Consider the following 17,544-nt stretch of genomic DNA (forward strand, 5'->3'; position numbering starts at 1 on the left):
ACTCACCAGCTGTGCTCTAGCGGGGAAGAACAGGAGGGGCCTGGGGACTAACTAACTCTCCCTTCACCAAATACAGACACACTGGAGCGCAGACACACACGTGCTCACACAGACACAAACAAACAAAGATAAACAAACAAACACATGGACACACATGCTGCAAGGGCCTAGACAGGATAACCTCAAGTGCCACACACAATCTCTTCCCATCTCTGACAGTCACACTCTCTTATCCACAGAGACTTTTTGGGGGGAGGCATCTGCATACAGTTTTCCACCATGCCAATCTCCTGAGAGCCACACTGAGCGAGCCGCTCAGACTGGGGGGGTTGTCAGGACAGGGTAAACCCTTTCATTCAGCTCTCCCTCTCTCTCCGGGCAGGAGGAAGGATGAGAGGGGGATAAAGGAGGAGGAGGGGGGGGGTGTTTATAAGCCTGCAGAACAGGCACTTGACCTCCTTTCGCTTGGCTTCCCCCAGCTGTAGAAATACGGTGGGAACACACAGTCCCAGAGTATAGTGCTTCTGAGAGAAGGCTGTCTGCTATGAAGGAGCAGAGCAGACAGACATCAGATGCACTAACACACACATAGAACAAACACAAAGATTAGTTGTGTGTGTGTGTGTGTGTGTGTGTGTGTGTGTGTGTGTGTGTGTGTGTATGTTTCTCTCCAGAAACTAAACACACTGCACACTAAACTGTGAATTAAACAAATAAAAACAAGACTCTGAACCAAGGCCAGTCACTACTTTCCATAACACCATCAAGACAGAAAATAAATGTCCTGAATTTCCAGGAATCACAAGAGAGCATTAAACATGCTTAAAAGTAACCCTTTCTAATCATCCAGTATAATCCCGCGTAACAATTCAGCAGAATAATTGCCATAGTAAACAAACAGTATAAGAAGGGAATACACCTGGAGGATCATGGGCCTTGAAAACAATAACCCTATGCACACTGCAGTCAGTTTGTATTTGTCTGTAATGACCTACACAACCAACAATCCCAGGCAACTATTGATCCAGCTAAAAGAAGTGTTGACAAAAGAGGGATACGCATATCAAATTAAGGCATGGAACATTTTTAACAGCTTGAAACTTTATCTAGTCTTCCGGTGCAAAATTTGATCCGGACCAGCTGACAACACCAAACATTCCTGTAGACTCATCTGTTTTATTCCGACAGCCTACGGAACAGCGCACCACTTTAGGATCAGTTATACACACACACTAAATGCGCTTTGAGAAGGAGGTGAGGAGAGAGGATGCGAGGAATCAAGGAAATACAATTAAGAGTCATCCCTGGAAACGTCCCAACACCACCCCTGAAGGCACCATTATCAGATACTTTGTAGATAGGTAATGAAAGGAAATTGTTATCGAATCAGAACATTTTCAGTTGAAGAAGTGGCTGTGGTCACACGCACATCCATCAAAAAAACGTGCGTGCTTGGCTAATGGTACATACATGAAAATAACATAAAGGCCTGTACACTGTTTACTCCCAAATAATTACCACCTTTAATGATGTTTTGATCCAGAGGATCTTCGTCAGGTCCACAATATCTGCTAGCTATATAAATACATTTCTGGTTGCTATCTCTTAAAGGTACATATGGCTCTTCTTCCTGAAATTAGCAACAAATCTGTAAATTACAAGCTATTATCTTTCCACCATTGTTCATAGCTATTAGCTACAGACAGGATAATGTACCTATATATCAGCGGAAGTAGCCTCTTAAGAGATCCATTTTTCCTTTTTAGTATATTTATGAGAAACTGGAACAAAAAATGTGTTGCACTGCAATGTCTTCCTTTTGAATTTGAAAGGCTTCATGCTAATGACATCTTAGGGCGGCAGGTAGCCGAGCGGGTAGAGTGTTGGGCCAGTAAACTGAAAAGGTTACTCGTCCGAATCACCAAGCCGACAAGGTGAAAAATCTGCCGTAGACCCTTGAGCAAGGCACTTAACCCTAATTGCTGTTGATAATGGCTGACCCTGGCCATAACCCCACTCTCCGAGGGTGTCTCGGGGGGAGTTGGGATATACAAAAAACACATTTCCAATTCACACATGAGTATAATACACACTTGAACATATGTGAAATAGCACAAATTATAAGCACCCACCAAATTATTATTATTTTAGGATTTATGCTTCCCTTATACTCAAAATTAGGCCTAAAAAGTAAGCCTTGCCCGAGCCAGAATGGCTCATAGGGCAGGAGCCCATCTCCTGTTGTTGTAGTCTGAGGCAGCTGGAGAGGGTGCTAGTCTATCACTAGGCCTCGATGTATTCACATGCTAAGCCTAGTAATAGCCTACAATGCCACTGTTAATTACATGTTCTCTCCCAAGTAGCGTTATGCATGCTTGTTTAACAACCGCTTAATGAAAATGCACTATAAATAGACCTGTTAGAGAGAAATGCAGCATGTAGTCCTTGTGTTTTGTTCAGTGTCACTGAATTGGAAACCCCCATAAATAGACAATGAGATTTAAGTGTAGTCACATTTTCTCTTAGTTAATCGTTATCTCGCTCAACCACGAATGCTGCACTTGAACTTATGGGTCAGTGAAGATTTACCCGCAGGTTTGCGTCAAACTCTGTGGAGCTAACATTGATTCTATCCAATCTGCAAGGAAGGATTAGGAGTAGTAGCCCTCCACTTTAGAGTTTTGTAATGGAAAAACATCTCCTGCCCAAGTTTAGAATAGGAGATCTCTTCAGGAAGCCGCTTTCTCACAAATGAGCAGCTAGGACCAGTCACAGGGATGAGGCTTGGTGCTGCTGATGGGGACTTCAGATTGTTCTCAGACCAGGCTCGCCGCTCTTCCTCCTCCTGTGTGACTATATGGCCGCTGACATGGCCAATTTCGGCCCAATTATGCAAACCCCACGTTCTATGGTTCCGTCCTGCATGCCTTTGGGACATTATCGTATCAAATTCAATTAGAGATTCTCTTTTGTTTTCACAATGTCATTCAGTTGATGATGCTCTACTGGAATGACTAGTCCACCATAGGCAGTACGGAGCATGTATGAAAAGCACACATCACCTATGCAACAGCAGTGTAGCGTTGCTTTGTTGTAACACTGGCATTGTTTACTATGAAGGGGGAGGGAGAGAGGAGAATGGTCTAATGAACCAGAAGCCAAATGCTCAGCCCAGCACATTAGGGTAAATATGCAATGACTGGAAAACCTTCAGAGATGTGGAAGAGATCTAATTTGCCACACAGAAACACTATAATAAAATCCTCAGACCACTACACTACCGTTCCTCTCGGTCTGAGCACCAAACTCATAACACACAGCTAAAACAACATCCACAAGCTTGTACAGCGCCTATCACATACAGTATACAAACACATACATACCTGTGTTGTCCTGACACCACACAAACTAGTGTTGTCCTGACACCACACAAACTAGTGTTGTCCTGACACCACACAAACAACATACAGTGGGGCAAAAAAGTATTTAGTCAGCCACCAATTGTGCAAGATCTCCCACTTAAAAAGATGAGGCCTGTAATTTTCATCATAGGTACACTTCAACTACGACAGACAAAATTAGAAAAAAAATCCAGAAAATCACATTGTAGGATTTTTAATGAATTTATTTGCAAATTATGGTGGAAAATAAGTATTTGGTCACCTACAAACAAGCAAGATTTCTGGCTCTCACAGACCTGTAACTTCTTTAAGAGGCTCTTCTGTCCTCCACTCGTTACCTGTATTATTGGCACCTGTTTGAACTTGTTATCAGTATAAAAGACACCTGTCCACAACCTCAAACTGTCACACTCCAAACTCCACAATGGCCAAGACCAAAGAGCTGTCAAAGGACACCAGAAACAAAATTGTAGACGTGCACCAGGCTGGGAAGACTGAATCTGCAATAGGTAAGCAGCTTGGTTTGAAGAAATCAACTGTGGGAGAAATTATTAGGAAATGGAAGACATACAAGACCACTGATAATCTCCCTCGATCTGGGGCTCCACGCAAGATCTCACCCCGTGGGGTCAAAATGATCACAAGAACGGTGAGCAAAAATCCCAGAACCACACGGGGGGGACCTAGTGAATGACCTGCAGAGAGCTGGGACCAAAGTAACAAAGCCTACCATCAGTAACACACTACGCCGCCAGGGACTCAAATCCTGCAGTGCCAGACGTGTCCCCCTGCTTAAGCCAGTACATGTCCAGGCCCGTCTGAAGTTTGCTAGAGAGCATTTGGATGATCCAGAAGAAGATTGGGAGAATGTCATATGGTCAGATGAAACCAAAATATAACTTTTTGGTAAAAATTCAACTCGTCGTGTTTGGAGGACAAAGAATGCTGAGTTGCATCCAAAGAACACCATACCTACTGTGAAACATGGGGGTGGAAACATCATGCTTTGGGGCTGTTTTTCTGCAAAGGGACCAGGACGACTGATCCGTGTAAAGGAAACAATGAATGGAGCCATGTATCATGAGATTTTGAGTGAAAACCTCCTTCCATCAGCAAGGGCATTGAAGATGAAACATGGCTGGCTGGGTCTTTCAGCATGACAATGATCCCAAAAACACCGCCCGGGCAACAAAGGAGTGGCTTCATAAGAACCATTTCAAGGTCCTGGAGTGGCCGAGCCAGTCTCCAGATCTCAACCCCACAGAAAATCTTTGGAGGGAGTAGAAAGTCCATGTTGCCCAGCAACAGCCACAAAACATCACTGCTCTAGAGGAGATCTGCATGGAGGAATGGGCCAAAATACCAGCAACAGTGTATGAAAACCTTGTGAAGACTTACAGAAAATGTCTGACCTCTGTCATTGCCAACAAGGGGTATATAACAAAGTATCGAGATAAACTTTTGTTATTGACCAAATACTTATTTTCCACCATAATTTGCAAATAAATTAATTGAAAAAAATCCTACAATGTGATTTTCTGGATTTTTTCCCCTCATTTTGTCTGTCATAGTTGAAGTGTACCTATGATGAAAATTACAGGCCTCTCTTATCTTTTTAAGTGGGAGAACATGCACAATTGGTGGCTGACTAAATACTTTTTTTGCCCCACTGTATACTAGTGCTGTCACAATATCATAATTTGGAGTTTGATAGTAGGTTTAGCATCACAATACTCAATACCAAAAAGATACCAGAGCAAACAAATACAGTTGGGAGAAGGACAGATTTTCAAATGATCTTTCCAGGTTTTTGATTTTCAAAACCACACTTAATAGAAAAAAAACTAGACTGGATGTTCTAAGTTCACAACAATGAACTCATTCAAGTCAATGATGACATAATGGGTGGACTAGCAGCCATGGATGCGGTAAAGAGGTCAATCGAACACACAATGGAATTACCATGGAAACGCGTGGGGAAAAGGACTGTGGGAGAAAGATTCAGAATCTCCTCATTGCCCCCCAGCAAAATTAGCCTACATTGACATTCTACATTACCATTGAAATTATTGCATCACAATACTGGCAACCATTGCGAGTGTACCTATGAGTTCAGTCAAATTGCCAGGGTAAGAGGTTCTGAACCTGTTCTATTCATTCTATTTCTATATGTGCTGCTGCTGCTGCATTGTGGTCCCTCAGTCAGCGATTTGTTCAACCAAGACATATATACATTTGTTTTACGGTCATGACGATTAACTTATTTTCATGGCGGTCTTCATCCATAACCGTCAGTTACACGGTTACACTGTAATTATGCCAGCCCTAATTTTACCACACAGGAGACCACTTTTGAGGTCTGTGAAAAATCTAAGACATTTTGATTGAGTGTAGTTGCCCTTTAAATTAAGTGTGCATGCACTGTAAAGATGTATAGAGAGCATTACATGGAAATAACCCATTTTGCATGGAGATTACTTTCAAATGGCAGAAGCCTTCAATGGCAGTCAATTGGGTTGGGATTCCTATTGGTTGGGAGCGAGCAGCCAATTATCAGAGCATTATCGTCTTCAATTGGTTTGCCAAGTTTGTAAATGGCTTTAAGCAATATGACTGCCATCTAGTGGACATAAATTAATGACAAGATTTGGTTCAAGACCCCAGCAAGGCAGGCGGCAGCGGCAAGTCACCTATATTAGCCCTTACACTTTTTTTTAACATAAGAAAATTGACTGCTTTAAAATGGAGAGAGCATGGGCAGTGCCATTGAGCCTGTCACCAGGGCCATTATGGCACAGATACAACATTGCAATCTCTATACAATGCACCAAGCACTGTTTGGTTATATATAATAATAATATATGCCATTTAGCAGACGCTTTTATCCAAAGCGAGTTACAGTCATGTGTGCATACATTCTACGTATGGGTGGTCCCGGGAATCGAACCCACTACCCTGGTTAGCAGTGTTCCTGTAGCGCACATGTGAGTTTGCTAAACAAAAGCCCACTGGATTTACAAAAATAATCATGATTCTGCCAGGTAAGCATAGGCTACTTTGTAGTTAACTTTAAATTGAAAAGGTTTTTGGGAAAGCCAAAAACAGCTAAACGAAGTGGTAGACATAGAAGCACCACACACACAGGGACATGCCTGTGCCGTTGCCTCTTCAGAAAATTCCAGGGAATACAAATCACTGACGCAGTCTGTTCATGTCTTATGGTAAACTTGGGCAAATTAATATGTGTTCTAATAAGTACAATACATGATTTCCAAACATGTACTCACAGCAGTGTTCTAGAATATTGGACCATTGGCTTTCATACTTCTCGAATTCTCAGTGCAGCTCAAGCAATTTTTCCAACTGTCAACACATTCAAATGAATAGAGGAAACGTACCGGAGACACGTTGGTTGGGAATTGTGGGCAGGTGAACTTTCGGGCTGTGCGTCCCCCGCAGATGGTGGTCTCAGAGCCGTGTAGCTACAGTAAGTCATAATGCGACGCCAGACTATCGCGTCTGTGGACTTTGATTTACGCTTAACACATACTATTTGCGGCGGGACTGACATCATACTTGTTTTATGAGTGCATAACATTTTTTTAAATCCCTTTACTTGAATTAGTAATAATATCATATTGATGTTGACATGTAAGATTGGGGGCAGCTTATGAGATCTACACATTACCATCTCCATAAACAGATGGTAATCACATTACCATCTCCCTAAACACAAGGCTGATCTGTGCAGATATAGGCTGGAAAATGCCATTACAGCACAGAGGAAAGACTCTCTCTCGCCCTCAATGGCTTCAATATTAGCACAGCTTGGTTTCGGTGTGGATAAACACCATATAGGAAGTGTACCAACAGTTTCCTGTCCTGTGGATCCATTCTCCTCTGTCTCTGAGCAGAAGGGTCTAACTGCCTGGTGCTGCGGTTTATTTGTGCTGGCTATTGACGTCTGTGTCGCATTCCTCGGGCTGCTCAATATCTGAACGTCCTCCATTTCCTGTGTCTCTGACACACAACACTGGTGGAGGCTGCTTGTGTTGCCATGTTTTTCATTGCACAAATGTTCAGAGGGATTAATCATAAAAGGATTTCACACTGATTTCACCATGATCATCATCACAACAAGACTGCGACACCAGCAAAGATCTAATCTGCAATGTGTGGGTGGGGAGGTCGGATCATACTAGATGAATTACTATTTCCCTCGGTCAAGAGGACTGTGACTAAATCTATAATATGGGATCTCTCGCTCTCTGGACATCACGAGTAGATCTAAGTAGTTATTAAAATGGTGTGAACTGCCATGGCCCTAGGTGAACAACTTTAGGGAGAACAGAATTACATCAGAGCAAAATATCAGAACAATGTCAGTACAGAGTGTTCTCACTGACGTCCTCTACTACGCCTGGCTGGCTGTGTGGAACACTATCACGTGATGAGGACTACTCACCCATACTGTTGGTGGAGCTGCACCACATCAGCAGACAACCAGTACAGAGGACATTCAGCATGCTAAACACCAGGATTCTCCATGACTGAAACACACAGAGCATAACATTAAATAGAGCTTTCCAAACCAAATGAATTCCTTTAGATGTATAGGATTGATGGGTGTGGGATATTAACAGGTAACGCAAGTGGATGATAGGTTATATTGTGCCCGTGTCTAACCTATATCTGTTAAAGAAATATATATTTTTAATCTACGCCGTAATTCAGTGAATGCTTTGTATCAGACAAACCGTGTAAAAAAATGGAAAGCAAAAATGTGAGGAGGACGGTACAAACTCGAGGCCATCCACTGCTGCTTGGCCTGTCACTTTGTGTTGGAGTCAGAGGCTGTCCTTGGAGTGCTGTGAAATCTACAATTACTGCGGTGCGCAGTGTTATGACAGGGCTAGGGCGTCTTGTGACAGCCGGAGCCAGGGACAGAGATAGGAGCTGAAGTGTGTGTGTGGGCCTGTTGTGGCGTCAGGGCCCTACAGAACGCTGTGACCGTGTGTGTGTGTGCAAACATAGCGACAGTATGCTGCACAACACATCCCAACCACACACTAACAGACACACATGAAAAACACATGAGATGACACACTGACACCCTCTGGGTGATGGCGGTATTGCAGGTAAACATGTCAACACATCTTTTTCCTGAGGGTTGTACTGAAGACATCACATATCGAAGTTAAATTTGACATTGGAGTGACACTCGCAAACACCCTTAGGAAATTCAGCCTCCCTGAGTCACAGACTATAGTTGCTGATATATCATCTATAAATAACGTGTCGACCTAAAGTACTGCATCATCAGCTTGCGACAAACACTATACTGCATCATCAGCCCGAGCATGCGCCACACAACGTGCATGCATTATAAGCCTGAGTTATCCATGGCTGCTGTGTGGCTCAGTTGGGTAAGCATGGCGCTTGCAATGCCGGGATTGTGTTTTCGATTCCCGGGGCCACCCATGCGTAAAATGTATGCACGCCATAACTAAGTCCCTTTGGATAAAAGTCTGCTAAATGGCTTATTATTATATTATACAGGACACATGCCAAGTGACTGTTAAGCTCCGTAGTGATGGAAGTTAGACTGACTGCATCTTCTCTGTGTGACTAGTAGTTTCACTGTTATGCCTTTAATCCAGCAGAGTATAGGCCTACTCCACAGCACAGGGGGAGAGGACCCACTGTATTTTAATGCCAGGTCAACAGCAGAATCATTCTAGAAGACTCCTGTTAGTAGGTGCAAGGACGGATCAGTGTCCAGCCACAGTGAGCCTCAAGTATCACACAATCACACCCTTATCAAAAGACAACCGTCCCCACTTTCTCCACTAAAAGTATCAAGTCTAGACCCCTTTCATTTCAGAAAACTTAGTCTCTTCTCCATGCATGTGAAGTGAACTAAGATGACTACCTCAATCAGTCTCTGTTCCTATAAAACCAAACCCAGTGCCTCTTCCATACAGCTTTTAGGGAGAGTAGTCAGAAGTCACACCACAGCACACTCTCTCCCTAGTCCCTACTCTTGTAGATGAGGGCCTTTACCTCTGGCAGATGGGCCGCTTGGAGCCAAAAGCAGCTTATCCCAGACAGTGAAACCCCGAGGCTAGCCATCCCATTGGTCCTTCGGTAGAGGCATGCAGAGCTACACTAGCAGAGCTAGCTAGTACACCGGCAGATGGAACACATACAGATAATTCCTAAAGAGGGGATTGAACCCCCATGTACCCTCGCTGTACACAGTGCACAGTCAGTGGAGAGCAGGGTATCAGTCAAGAGCCTTAATGTGTCCCTGTGGACAGAAGCCTTACAGTCCGGTCTTTATACCATCCAATATCCCATGTGTAACGGAGATAAGAACATGCCGTAAGCTCAATGCACAGCTTAAAATGTTGCCAATGGTGCAATCTAAATTGGATCTTTTTCTATAGCTCAACTGGTTCGTACGTTGTCAAGGATGTCAGTCACGTACATGTTAGAGCGGCAGAGGAACCCGGGTTTGAGACGTGGTACGGACAGTTTACTCCAAGTTGTACTCAGGGAGGAAGCTAATACTACTAAGCTAGCAGTGATGTCGGTTTCACATGCAGCCCTGATCCTTTGATACTAGCCTATAGTGGGGTCCGGAATTATATTGTATGCTACAATATCCAGTCAGAGTATTCCTGACTCAAACATTTTGTTTTTATTATTTTATACTAAGAAAAAGAGAATGTTTCCATATCCATCCTCCATGAAGACCTTATTTTAAAGTCCTAAGTGTTTTAAGGCATAACATGCCCCCACATGACTTCACTGTCAAGGTCACAGAGTCTTTTGCCTGTTTCTCTGCCAGGTACCCTAAAGCGAATCAAAAGCCTTCCAGGAAAATATACCAGGGATATTTTGGATACAACCTACATTTAAAAAAGTTATGTTTACATGTCAAATATGTTGCACATAGCCACTTCTTTGTCTTTGTGCAAGTGATAATGATGCTTCAAAGGCTTGACAAAACAGGGGCAAACCAAAGTAGACCTGTAGGGGAGAGAGGGGTATGTTGAGCCAAAGGGGGATGATGAGCCACCCGTGTTTCTAGGAAACTATATACAAAATTAATCATTTGACCAAATCTTTGGGAAGAGGTCATTTCATGTAGTCTGTAAACGAAGAAACCACATGGAAAAAGTGGTACGGAACTTAAGTCCAAAAACAGATTTTCACCAAGTCAAATTAATTTATTGCATTGAGGTTTCATGATGCTTGTATCTACATAAAAGTAGATACTTTTAACATTGTTCAATACATTAGTTGGGTTCTCTATTAGCTTCAATATGAGGTCTTAAACGTACACTACATGAACAAAAGTATGTGGAGACCAGCTCGTCGAACATCTCATTCAAAAATCATGGGCATTAATATGGAGTTGGTCCCCCCCTTTGCTGCTATAAAAGCCTCCACTCTTCTGGGAAGGCTTTCCACTAGATGTTGGAACATTGCTGCGGGGGACTTGCTTCCATTTAGCCACAAGAGCATTAGTGAGGTCGGCACTGATGTGGGGCAAATAGGCCTGGCTCGCAGTCGGCGTTCCAATCTTTCCCAAAAGTGCTCGATAGGGTTGAGGTCAGGATTCTGTGCAGGCCAGTCAAGTTCTTCCACAACGATCTCAACAAACCATTTCTGTATGGACCTCGCTTTGTGTATGGGGGCATTGTCATGCTGAAACAGGAAAGGGCCTTCCCCAAACTGTTGCCACAAAGTTGGAAGCACAGAATCATCTAGAATGACATTGTATGCTGTAGCGTTAAGATATCCCTTCACTCACTGGAGGAGCCTAAACCATGAAAAACAGTCCCAGGCCATTACTCCTCCTCCACCAAACTATACAGTTGGCATTATGCATTCAGGCAGCAGACATCTTTCTCCTGGCATCCGCCATACCCAGATTTGTTTGTCAGTGTCAGAAGGTGAAGAGTGATTAATCACTCCAGAGAACGCGTTTCCACTGCTCCAGAGTCCAATGGAAACACCACTCTTGCCGACGCTTGGCATTGCACATGGTGATCTTAGGTTTGTGTGCGGCTGCTCGACCATAGAAACCCATTTGCTCGACCACGGAAACCCGCTTCATGAAGCTCCCGCCGAACAGTAAAATGTGCTGACGTTGCTTCCAGAGGTAGTTTTGAATTCAGTAGCGAGTGTTCCATTCGAGGACAAGCCATTTTTACCCACTTCAGCACTCAGTTGTCCCGTTCTGAGAGCTTGTGTGGCCTACCACCTCGCGGCTGAGCCATTGTTGCTCCTAGACGTTCCACTTCACAATAACAGCACTTGCTGTTGACCGGGGCAGCTCTAGCAGGGCAAAAATGTAATATACTGACTTGTTGGAAAGGTGGCATCCTATGATGTTCCCACGTTGAAAGTCACTGAGCTCTTCAGTAAGGCCATTCAATTGACAATGTTTGTCAATGGAGATTGCATGGCTGTGTGCTTGATTTTATATACCGGTTAGTAATGGGTGTGGCTGAAATAGCTGAGTCCACGAATTTGAAGAGCGGGTGTAACGTTTGGTTTGTAGGCCTCCTTGCTCGCACACGCTTTTTCATTTTCATGTCCGTGTCCAGTATGAAGGAAAGTACAGGTAGTTTCACGAGCCAATGCTAACTTGTGTTACCCATTGACTTCCAGTCATCACGCCAACACTAGTTAGCATTGGCTCACGAAACTACTTATAACTTATAACTTCCTTCATACATAAAAATGGTATCCACTAGTTTATCTGACTCTGGGAAGTAGATAAAGGGCCTCCTTTCAGAAATCCCAACGTATCCCTTTAAAAAGATGCACTATACAGAAATCGCACCACCATTTCCTGGTTCCTAAAATTCTAATAGTTTGCCTAATTTCAATTTATGTGACTAAACAAGAAAATATATTGTAGAGAATCATTTTAAACCGCTGTGAAATATCTTTCCATAACCCAAAATATTGTATTTTCAACTGGTGTACAAAACCAAAATGTTAAAGACCCTAAAACTAAACTTAAGAACGTGAAGCATAGAACAGGTCTACCGCTTCTTAGACTTGCTTTCAATGAGAATGACAGATCTATAATACACATTTCTTTGTAAATTTGGTCAGGTCACCCAAAAAGTTACATATTATAGCTTTAAGCCTGTGTTAAAAGATGCTTAAAATTATTTTAAAAACAAAATGCTATTGTGATTTAATTGTGTTTGGGAAATAAAGATAGACATGGTTTTAAAAAAGAAGTGGTAATATGTCATACAGTACAAAGATGTGTAGGCGGCTTAACTTACCCTTGGACAAGATATGTTCTCAAAACTGTAACGGTTACATGAATTCTGATTATTTCCAGGTATAAACAACACCCTGAAATATGTAGATTTATTTGTTAGAATGAATAATATTTCTCAACTGAGTGATGCTGAATATTGAAAAAAAAAACTTAACTTACCCCACTCTCCCCTATAAAAGGTGGCATCTGATCATTGCAGATTCGCAAACTGGTCTAGTTAGTGACTGTTTTTAGCTCCATTAACTTTAGTTGGGCTAGTGCAAATGGCTATTACTGAGCTACCTGAGACTGTGCGTTTCACAAATCAACACTGCCTTGCCATCAATTTCTAATGGGCTGGAAGACAACATATACTTTGCACCCACTGCACAGGAGGGCACAACACGGGCTGAGCATCCCCAAATTAGATGTGATACCATGAGGGGAGCGGCATTTTCACATTCAATTAATGTTTAGCCTTGGAATTTGTTTGCCCTGCAAACTGTGCACTGTAATCCACTCCTGGTTTTGTTTGTAAAAGTAGGACCTTGGTGTAGGCCAAAAAGTAGATTACACTCTGCACGCCACCCCACGTGTTCTACAATTCCATCAAGTCTCTGAGCCTTCCTGGACAAGTCCATTATCAACCAGATTACTGAAAACTCTATTTGCCAAGTTGGGTTGGCAAGACCTGTCAATTCCCACTGTGATGGAGAAGTCCATTGAGTGAAAGATTATCATGAGGTGTTTGGGCGCTTGCCTATGAGATGAGATGTCTAAACAGCTTACCAGAAGAGTGCAATAATAAAGTCAGGGTCATCTGGGAAGGGGGATTGAGGAATTCCCAAACAAAGAGCATTGCGGGAGAGTTTGTCCCGGAGGCATATTAATGTACATGCTAGCCTCTACAAGTCTGAGTGTGGAAGCTTCCACTTTTGTGTTAATATAAATTCAAAATGTTGAGTAAACTTCATTTTAACTTACTCTACCTGTTGTCCCCTGATTTAGTTGTTCTACCACTGGAAATTTGAGACAAAATATCCACAGGAAAGTGTTATTAACCTGACTTTTCAGAACACTGGTGTGTATATGGTTCTGTCAGCTTGTATTTCCGCTTTGTAGTTTCATTCTACTGACACTATTTTCTACATAGTGTGCATCACTTGCGACTGCATCAGGAGATTGAAAATATAGACCGACGTTCTAAAAACTAGGGTTTATAATACTTTCCTGTGGGTATTTTTTATTTTATTTTGTGAGACATAAGGAACAATCACCCAGACAACCGGTAGAGTAAGTTCAAATATAACTTTATTGAAAATTCTGGCTTGTAGAGGTCGTTAGAGGAATAAAAAATATACTATTTCTTTGTTTCAGAGTGTGCAAAAAGCAAGGTGTATTAGGCGATACACACGAATGCATACAGCCCTTCTGCTAACTTACCTGTCTGTCTGAAGTCACCAAGCGGAATTCTTGAGAGAGTTTCCCAAAGAAGGACCTGTGCGTCATTCGGAATGGGTGTATAGTACCCTGTGGGTACCACACAAACACACAGTCACGTGAAAGGATGTGAGAGATTAGGATGAAACCTGTAATGCTTGCAGAGAAGTAGGGGGATACAAGCTATAAGTCTTACATAATACTACCATCTAGTGGCTTCACAATGTAGTGTTTATCCTTCTTCAGCTACAGAAGTTTGCCAGTAAGTAATTAATTAAATACATATACACACACACACATACATATATATATATATATACATATTTTTTTTTACTTTAGGCCTCCCAACTTGTCTTAAAAAGGAAAACTTACCAGCACAAACATGTCAGTTTCATGCTTTTTTCTGTGCATTGGTATATCTAGAGGAAGAGAAAGTATGTGGTTATTAAAAGCCCTGATACAAAGTACTGATATAAAGTAAAGTATTCATTTAACGTTATTGTCAAGATACCAGAATGATGCATGTTTGATTATTATTCTTTTTTTGTAATTTTATTTAACTAGGCAAGTCAGTTAAGAAAAAAATTGTATTTACAATTAAGGCCTACCCCGGTCAAACCCTAACCACGCTGTGCCAATTGTGCGTCGCCCTACAGGACTCCCAATCATGGCCGGTGGTGATACAGCCTGCAATCGAACCAGGGTCTGTAGTGATGCCTCTAGCACTGAGATGCAGTGCCTTAGAACGTTGCGCCACTCTGGAGCCTAAATTATGCATGGTTTTCAAAATGCATTTCCACCTAAGACTTACCCGCAGGCCAGTGTGTCCCCAGTGTTTTATGTTAATGTAAACTCTTGGTGCAATTGTGTCTCCATCAGGAGTGTGACATTAAAGACATGGAGCAAGAAGATGCAGTTGGCAAAGGTTTAAGAAATCTGCAGATAGCCAGTCAGCCACCTAACTCTGCTTTGATTTCCTGGCCTAATGTTAAACAGCTAACTAGCAGATGAAACGTCATCAACGTTAGTTAACTTTGCCCCGGAATTCAGGTAAGCTCACTCTAGCAAAGCACGTTAGCTGACACGTTTTATCGTCTTGGCAATCATCACATGGCAATGCCAATGCATTAGCTACAGTGACGATTTCCCTAGATAGCTAGCTGCACACAGCTGTGGAAAGATGCTTCATAGCGGATTATGGTTTCTAACAGTGGCTAGCCAGTTTACCGTTACCCTAGCTACCAATAACATTGCGCTGGCTAGCTAGCATAACATAGCTACCGGCAACGTTAGCTAACTAACTACCTGAATCGTTGATAACGTCCACCGCCACCATGTCAGGTTTATCCAGGGGACCAACTTTCCTCTCGGTCACCCCGAACGGCACCACGTCCGGCTTGGAACCGAATTTTCTGGGGTAAAAGTCCCCAACATTGTGATACGATAGTCCTGATGGAGATGTGGTCATACCATCCATCGCCATTTTGGACCCTTCAAATCGACTGAACTCTCGAGAACCTCTTAGTTGCGCGTGCCTGCACAAATTCACAGATCTGTATATCATCTTATCTTGATCCAGCTCTTGGTTATCCCGAAAAAAAATATCGTTTACATGGTTTTACAGCCAGGGATTTCAGGGCGTCATACAACTTCAGGTGAGAAGATACAATTTTTTTGCTTAAAAAAAACCCCGATAATTTAATGAAATCACGTATCTCTGAATGATACATTCAAGACCCACTTTCTGCTGAAATTGCAGTTATGTTAGTGGTTGATAAGAAATAAGATTCTGTATTAATACAAATGACATGAAGACATTCACCAAATTGACCGACACAGTTGGTTTAAATAGCTAGTGCTGCGTTCAAAACATCTGGCAACTAGGAAAAATACGGGGTCAAATCATGGCGTCGGTGATCTTCAGGTTGGAAAATCGGCGCTCTAGAAAGAGGCCCGAGTTGGATGAACGTTCAAATCGATTTTTCCCAGTCGGACTTCGTTTTTTCCCTCTCGAGTAAACAGTTTGTTTTGGACGCACTAAAGACGGAGGTCGGAGATTTACGAGTTCCCAGTTATTTTGAACGCGGAATTCTCGAACCCACAAAAATAAAATATGCACATTTTCCCATCAGTGAAGTGTTTCCACCAAATTGACTTTTAGCGGATAAAAATCAGTGCTTGATGACGCATTTATTTTCACTTGCGTTTTTAGGTACCGAATAAAAATAGGAATTTCAGTATGTTTCCATCACATTTTCAACTCTTCCGATAGTTTTGCCACAAAAACTGTTGCATTAAATAGCAACGCCGTCTACCTTGGCGCGGGCGCTCTAGCCAAAGATCGCAGATACAGTGCGGTTAGGCTCAGTGAGGGTATTGTCATGATAAGCGATAATATTGTTCTTTGTCAAACGGCAGTCGAGCATTTATGTCATCCGAATAAGACCCTCTATATTTATTGGAAAGCAGTATGAAGAGCACAATGCACTTTCACCGCCCTGTGAAGTTCATCATAATCTATTTTATCGAGAGTATAATAAACGTCATGGTTTCTCGAGTAGTAGAGTCATGGCTCGAAGGGATCCAGCATTTGTCAAATTAACGGAAAATATTTGTTTTTACATTTTAGCTAACCATTTTCCTAACCTTAACCAAATTCTCTTAAACTGATACGTTAATTATTCTAACCTGTTGCGTCAATTATCTTAACCTGCTACGAAACGTCAATATGACTTTAATTTGACACATTCTGGATCCCTTCTAGCCAAGTCGTAGTGGGGAGGAAAACACACCATATCGCGTGACTCCCAAGTTTCTTCTTCTTCTTTGGAGTTTAACTGCGGTTGGCGTTCAATATGTTGCATTAACGCCCCCATTTGGAAATTGGAAACAAAAATAAATACAAATAAAACACCTTCACATTAACCATACACCCATTAAAAACACACTACCCCATTCACCTACTTTGACCCTATCTACTTTGACCTGCACCTTCACAATAGCCTGGGAGGACGGCACACAACCACTCAACACACCCTGTAACTCTTCTGAAGCCAAATCTCGTATACCCAAATACTTCTCTGCATCTGCCACCACAACATATATTTTCTGGGATTTTTGAGGTACAGTTGATAACCATTGCTATGAATGCTAAAAAGCCAACCTTAATGAAGCATATGTCACTTGTAGGCCTATCTCTCTACAACACACATGGATCCGCTCAGGATCCCTCACTCTTGACCCATCCTCCTCTACTTTCTTCACTGCCTCAGCATACGACACCTACTGCACTTTTTTTTATATATATATTTTTATATTTAACCTTTATTTAGAGGAAACCAGATTGCATACCAGAGTGAATACTATAGACATCAAGAAAGCCAGTCAGTTGATTATTGACAAGTTTTT

The 17,544-nt window shown here is 42.3% G+C and overlaps 1 protein-coding gene across 2 annotated transcripts in view; it reads right to left on the minus strand.

Annotated features, from left to right (window-relative positions):
* LOC118369824 (zinc transporter 6-like) overlaps nucleotides 1-16,560 on the minus strand; it is an 84,874-nt gene extending 68,314 nt beyond the window's left edge. Inside the window, exons 1-4 of one of the 2 annotated variants that reach the window (XM_035754549.1) lie at nucleotides 15,442-16,560; nucleotides 14,509-14,555; nucleotides 14,140-14,226; nucleotides 7,867-7,951 (exon numbers count right to left, since the gene is read on the minus strand). In XM_035754549.1, coding sequence (XP_035610442.1) covers nucleotides 7,867-7,951; nucleotides 14,140-14,226; nucleotides 14,509-14,555; nucleotides 15,442-15,700 — 478 coding nt within the window. In that variant the 5' untranslated portion in view covers nucleotides 15,701-16,560. The remainder of the gene's footprint in view (nucleotides 1-7,866; nucleotides 7,952-14,139; nucleotides 14,227-14,508; nucleotides 14,556-15,441) is intronic. The other variant, XM_035754550.2, reaches the window with a different exon arrangement.
* Nucleotides 16,561-17,544: the final 984 nt, after the last annotated feature.

Source organism: Oncorhynchus keta, chromosome 36 (genome assembly GCF_023373465.1).
Source record: "Oncorhynchus keta strain PuntledgeMale-10-30-2019 chromosome 36, Oket_V2, whole genome shotgun sequence".
Taxonomy (NCBI): Eukaryota; Metazoa; Chordata; class Actinopteri; order Salmoniformes; family Salmonidae; genus Oncorhynchus; species Oncorhynchus keta.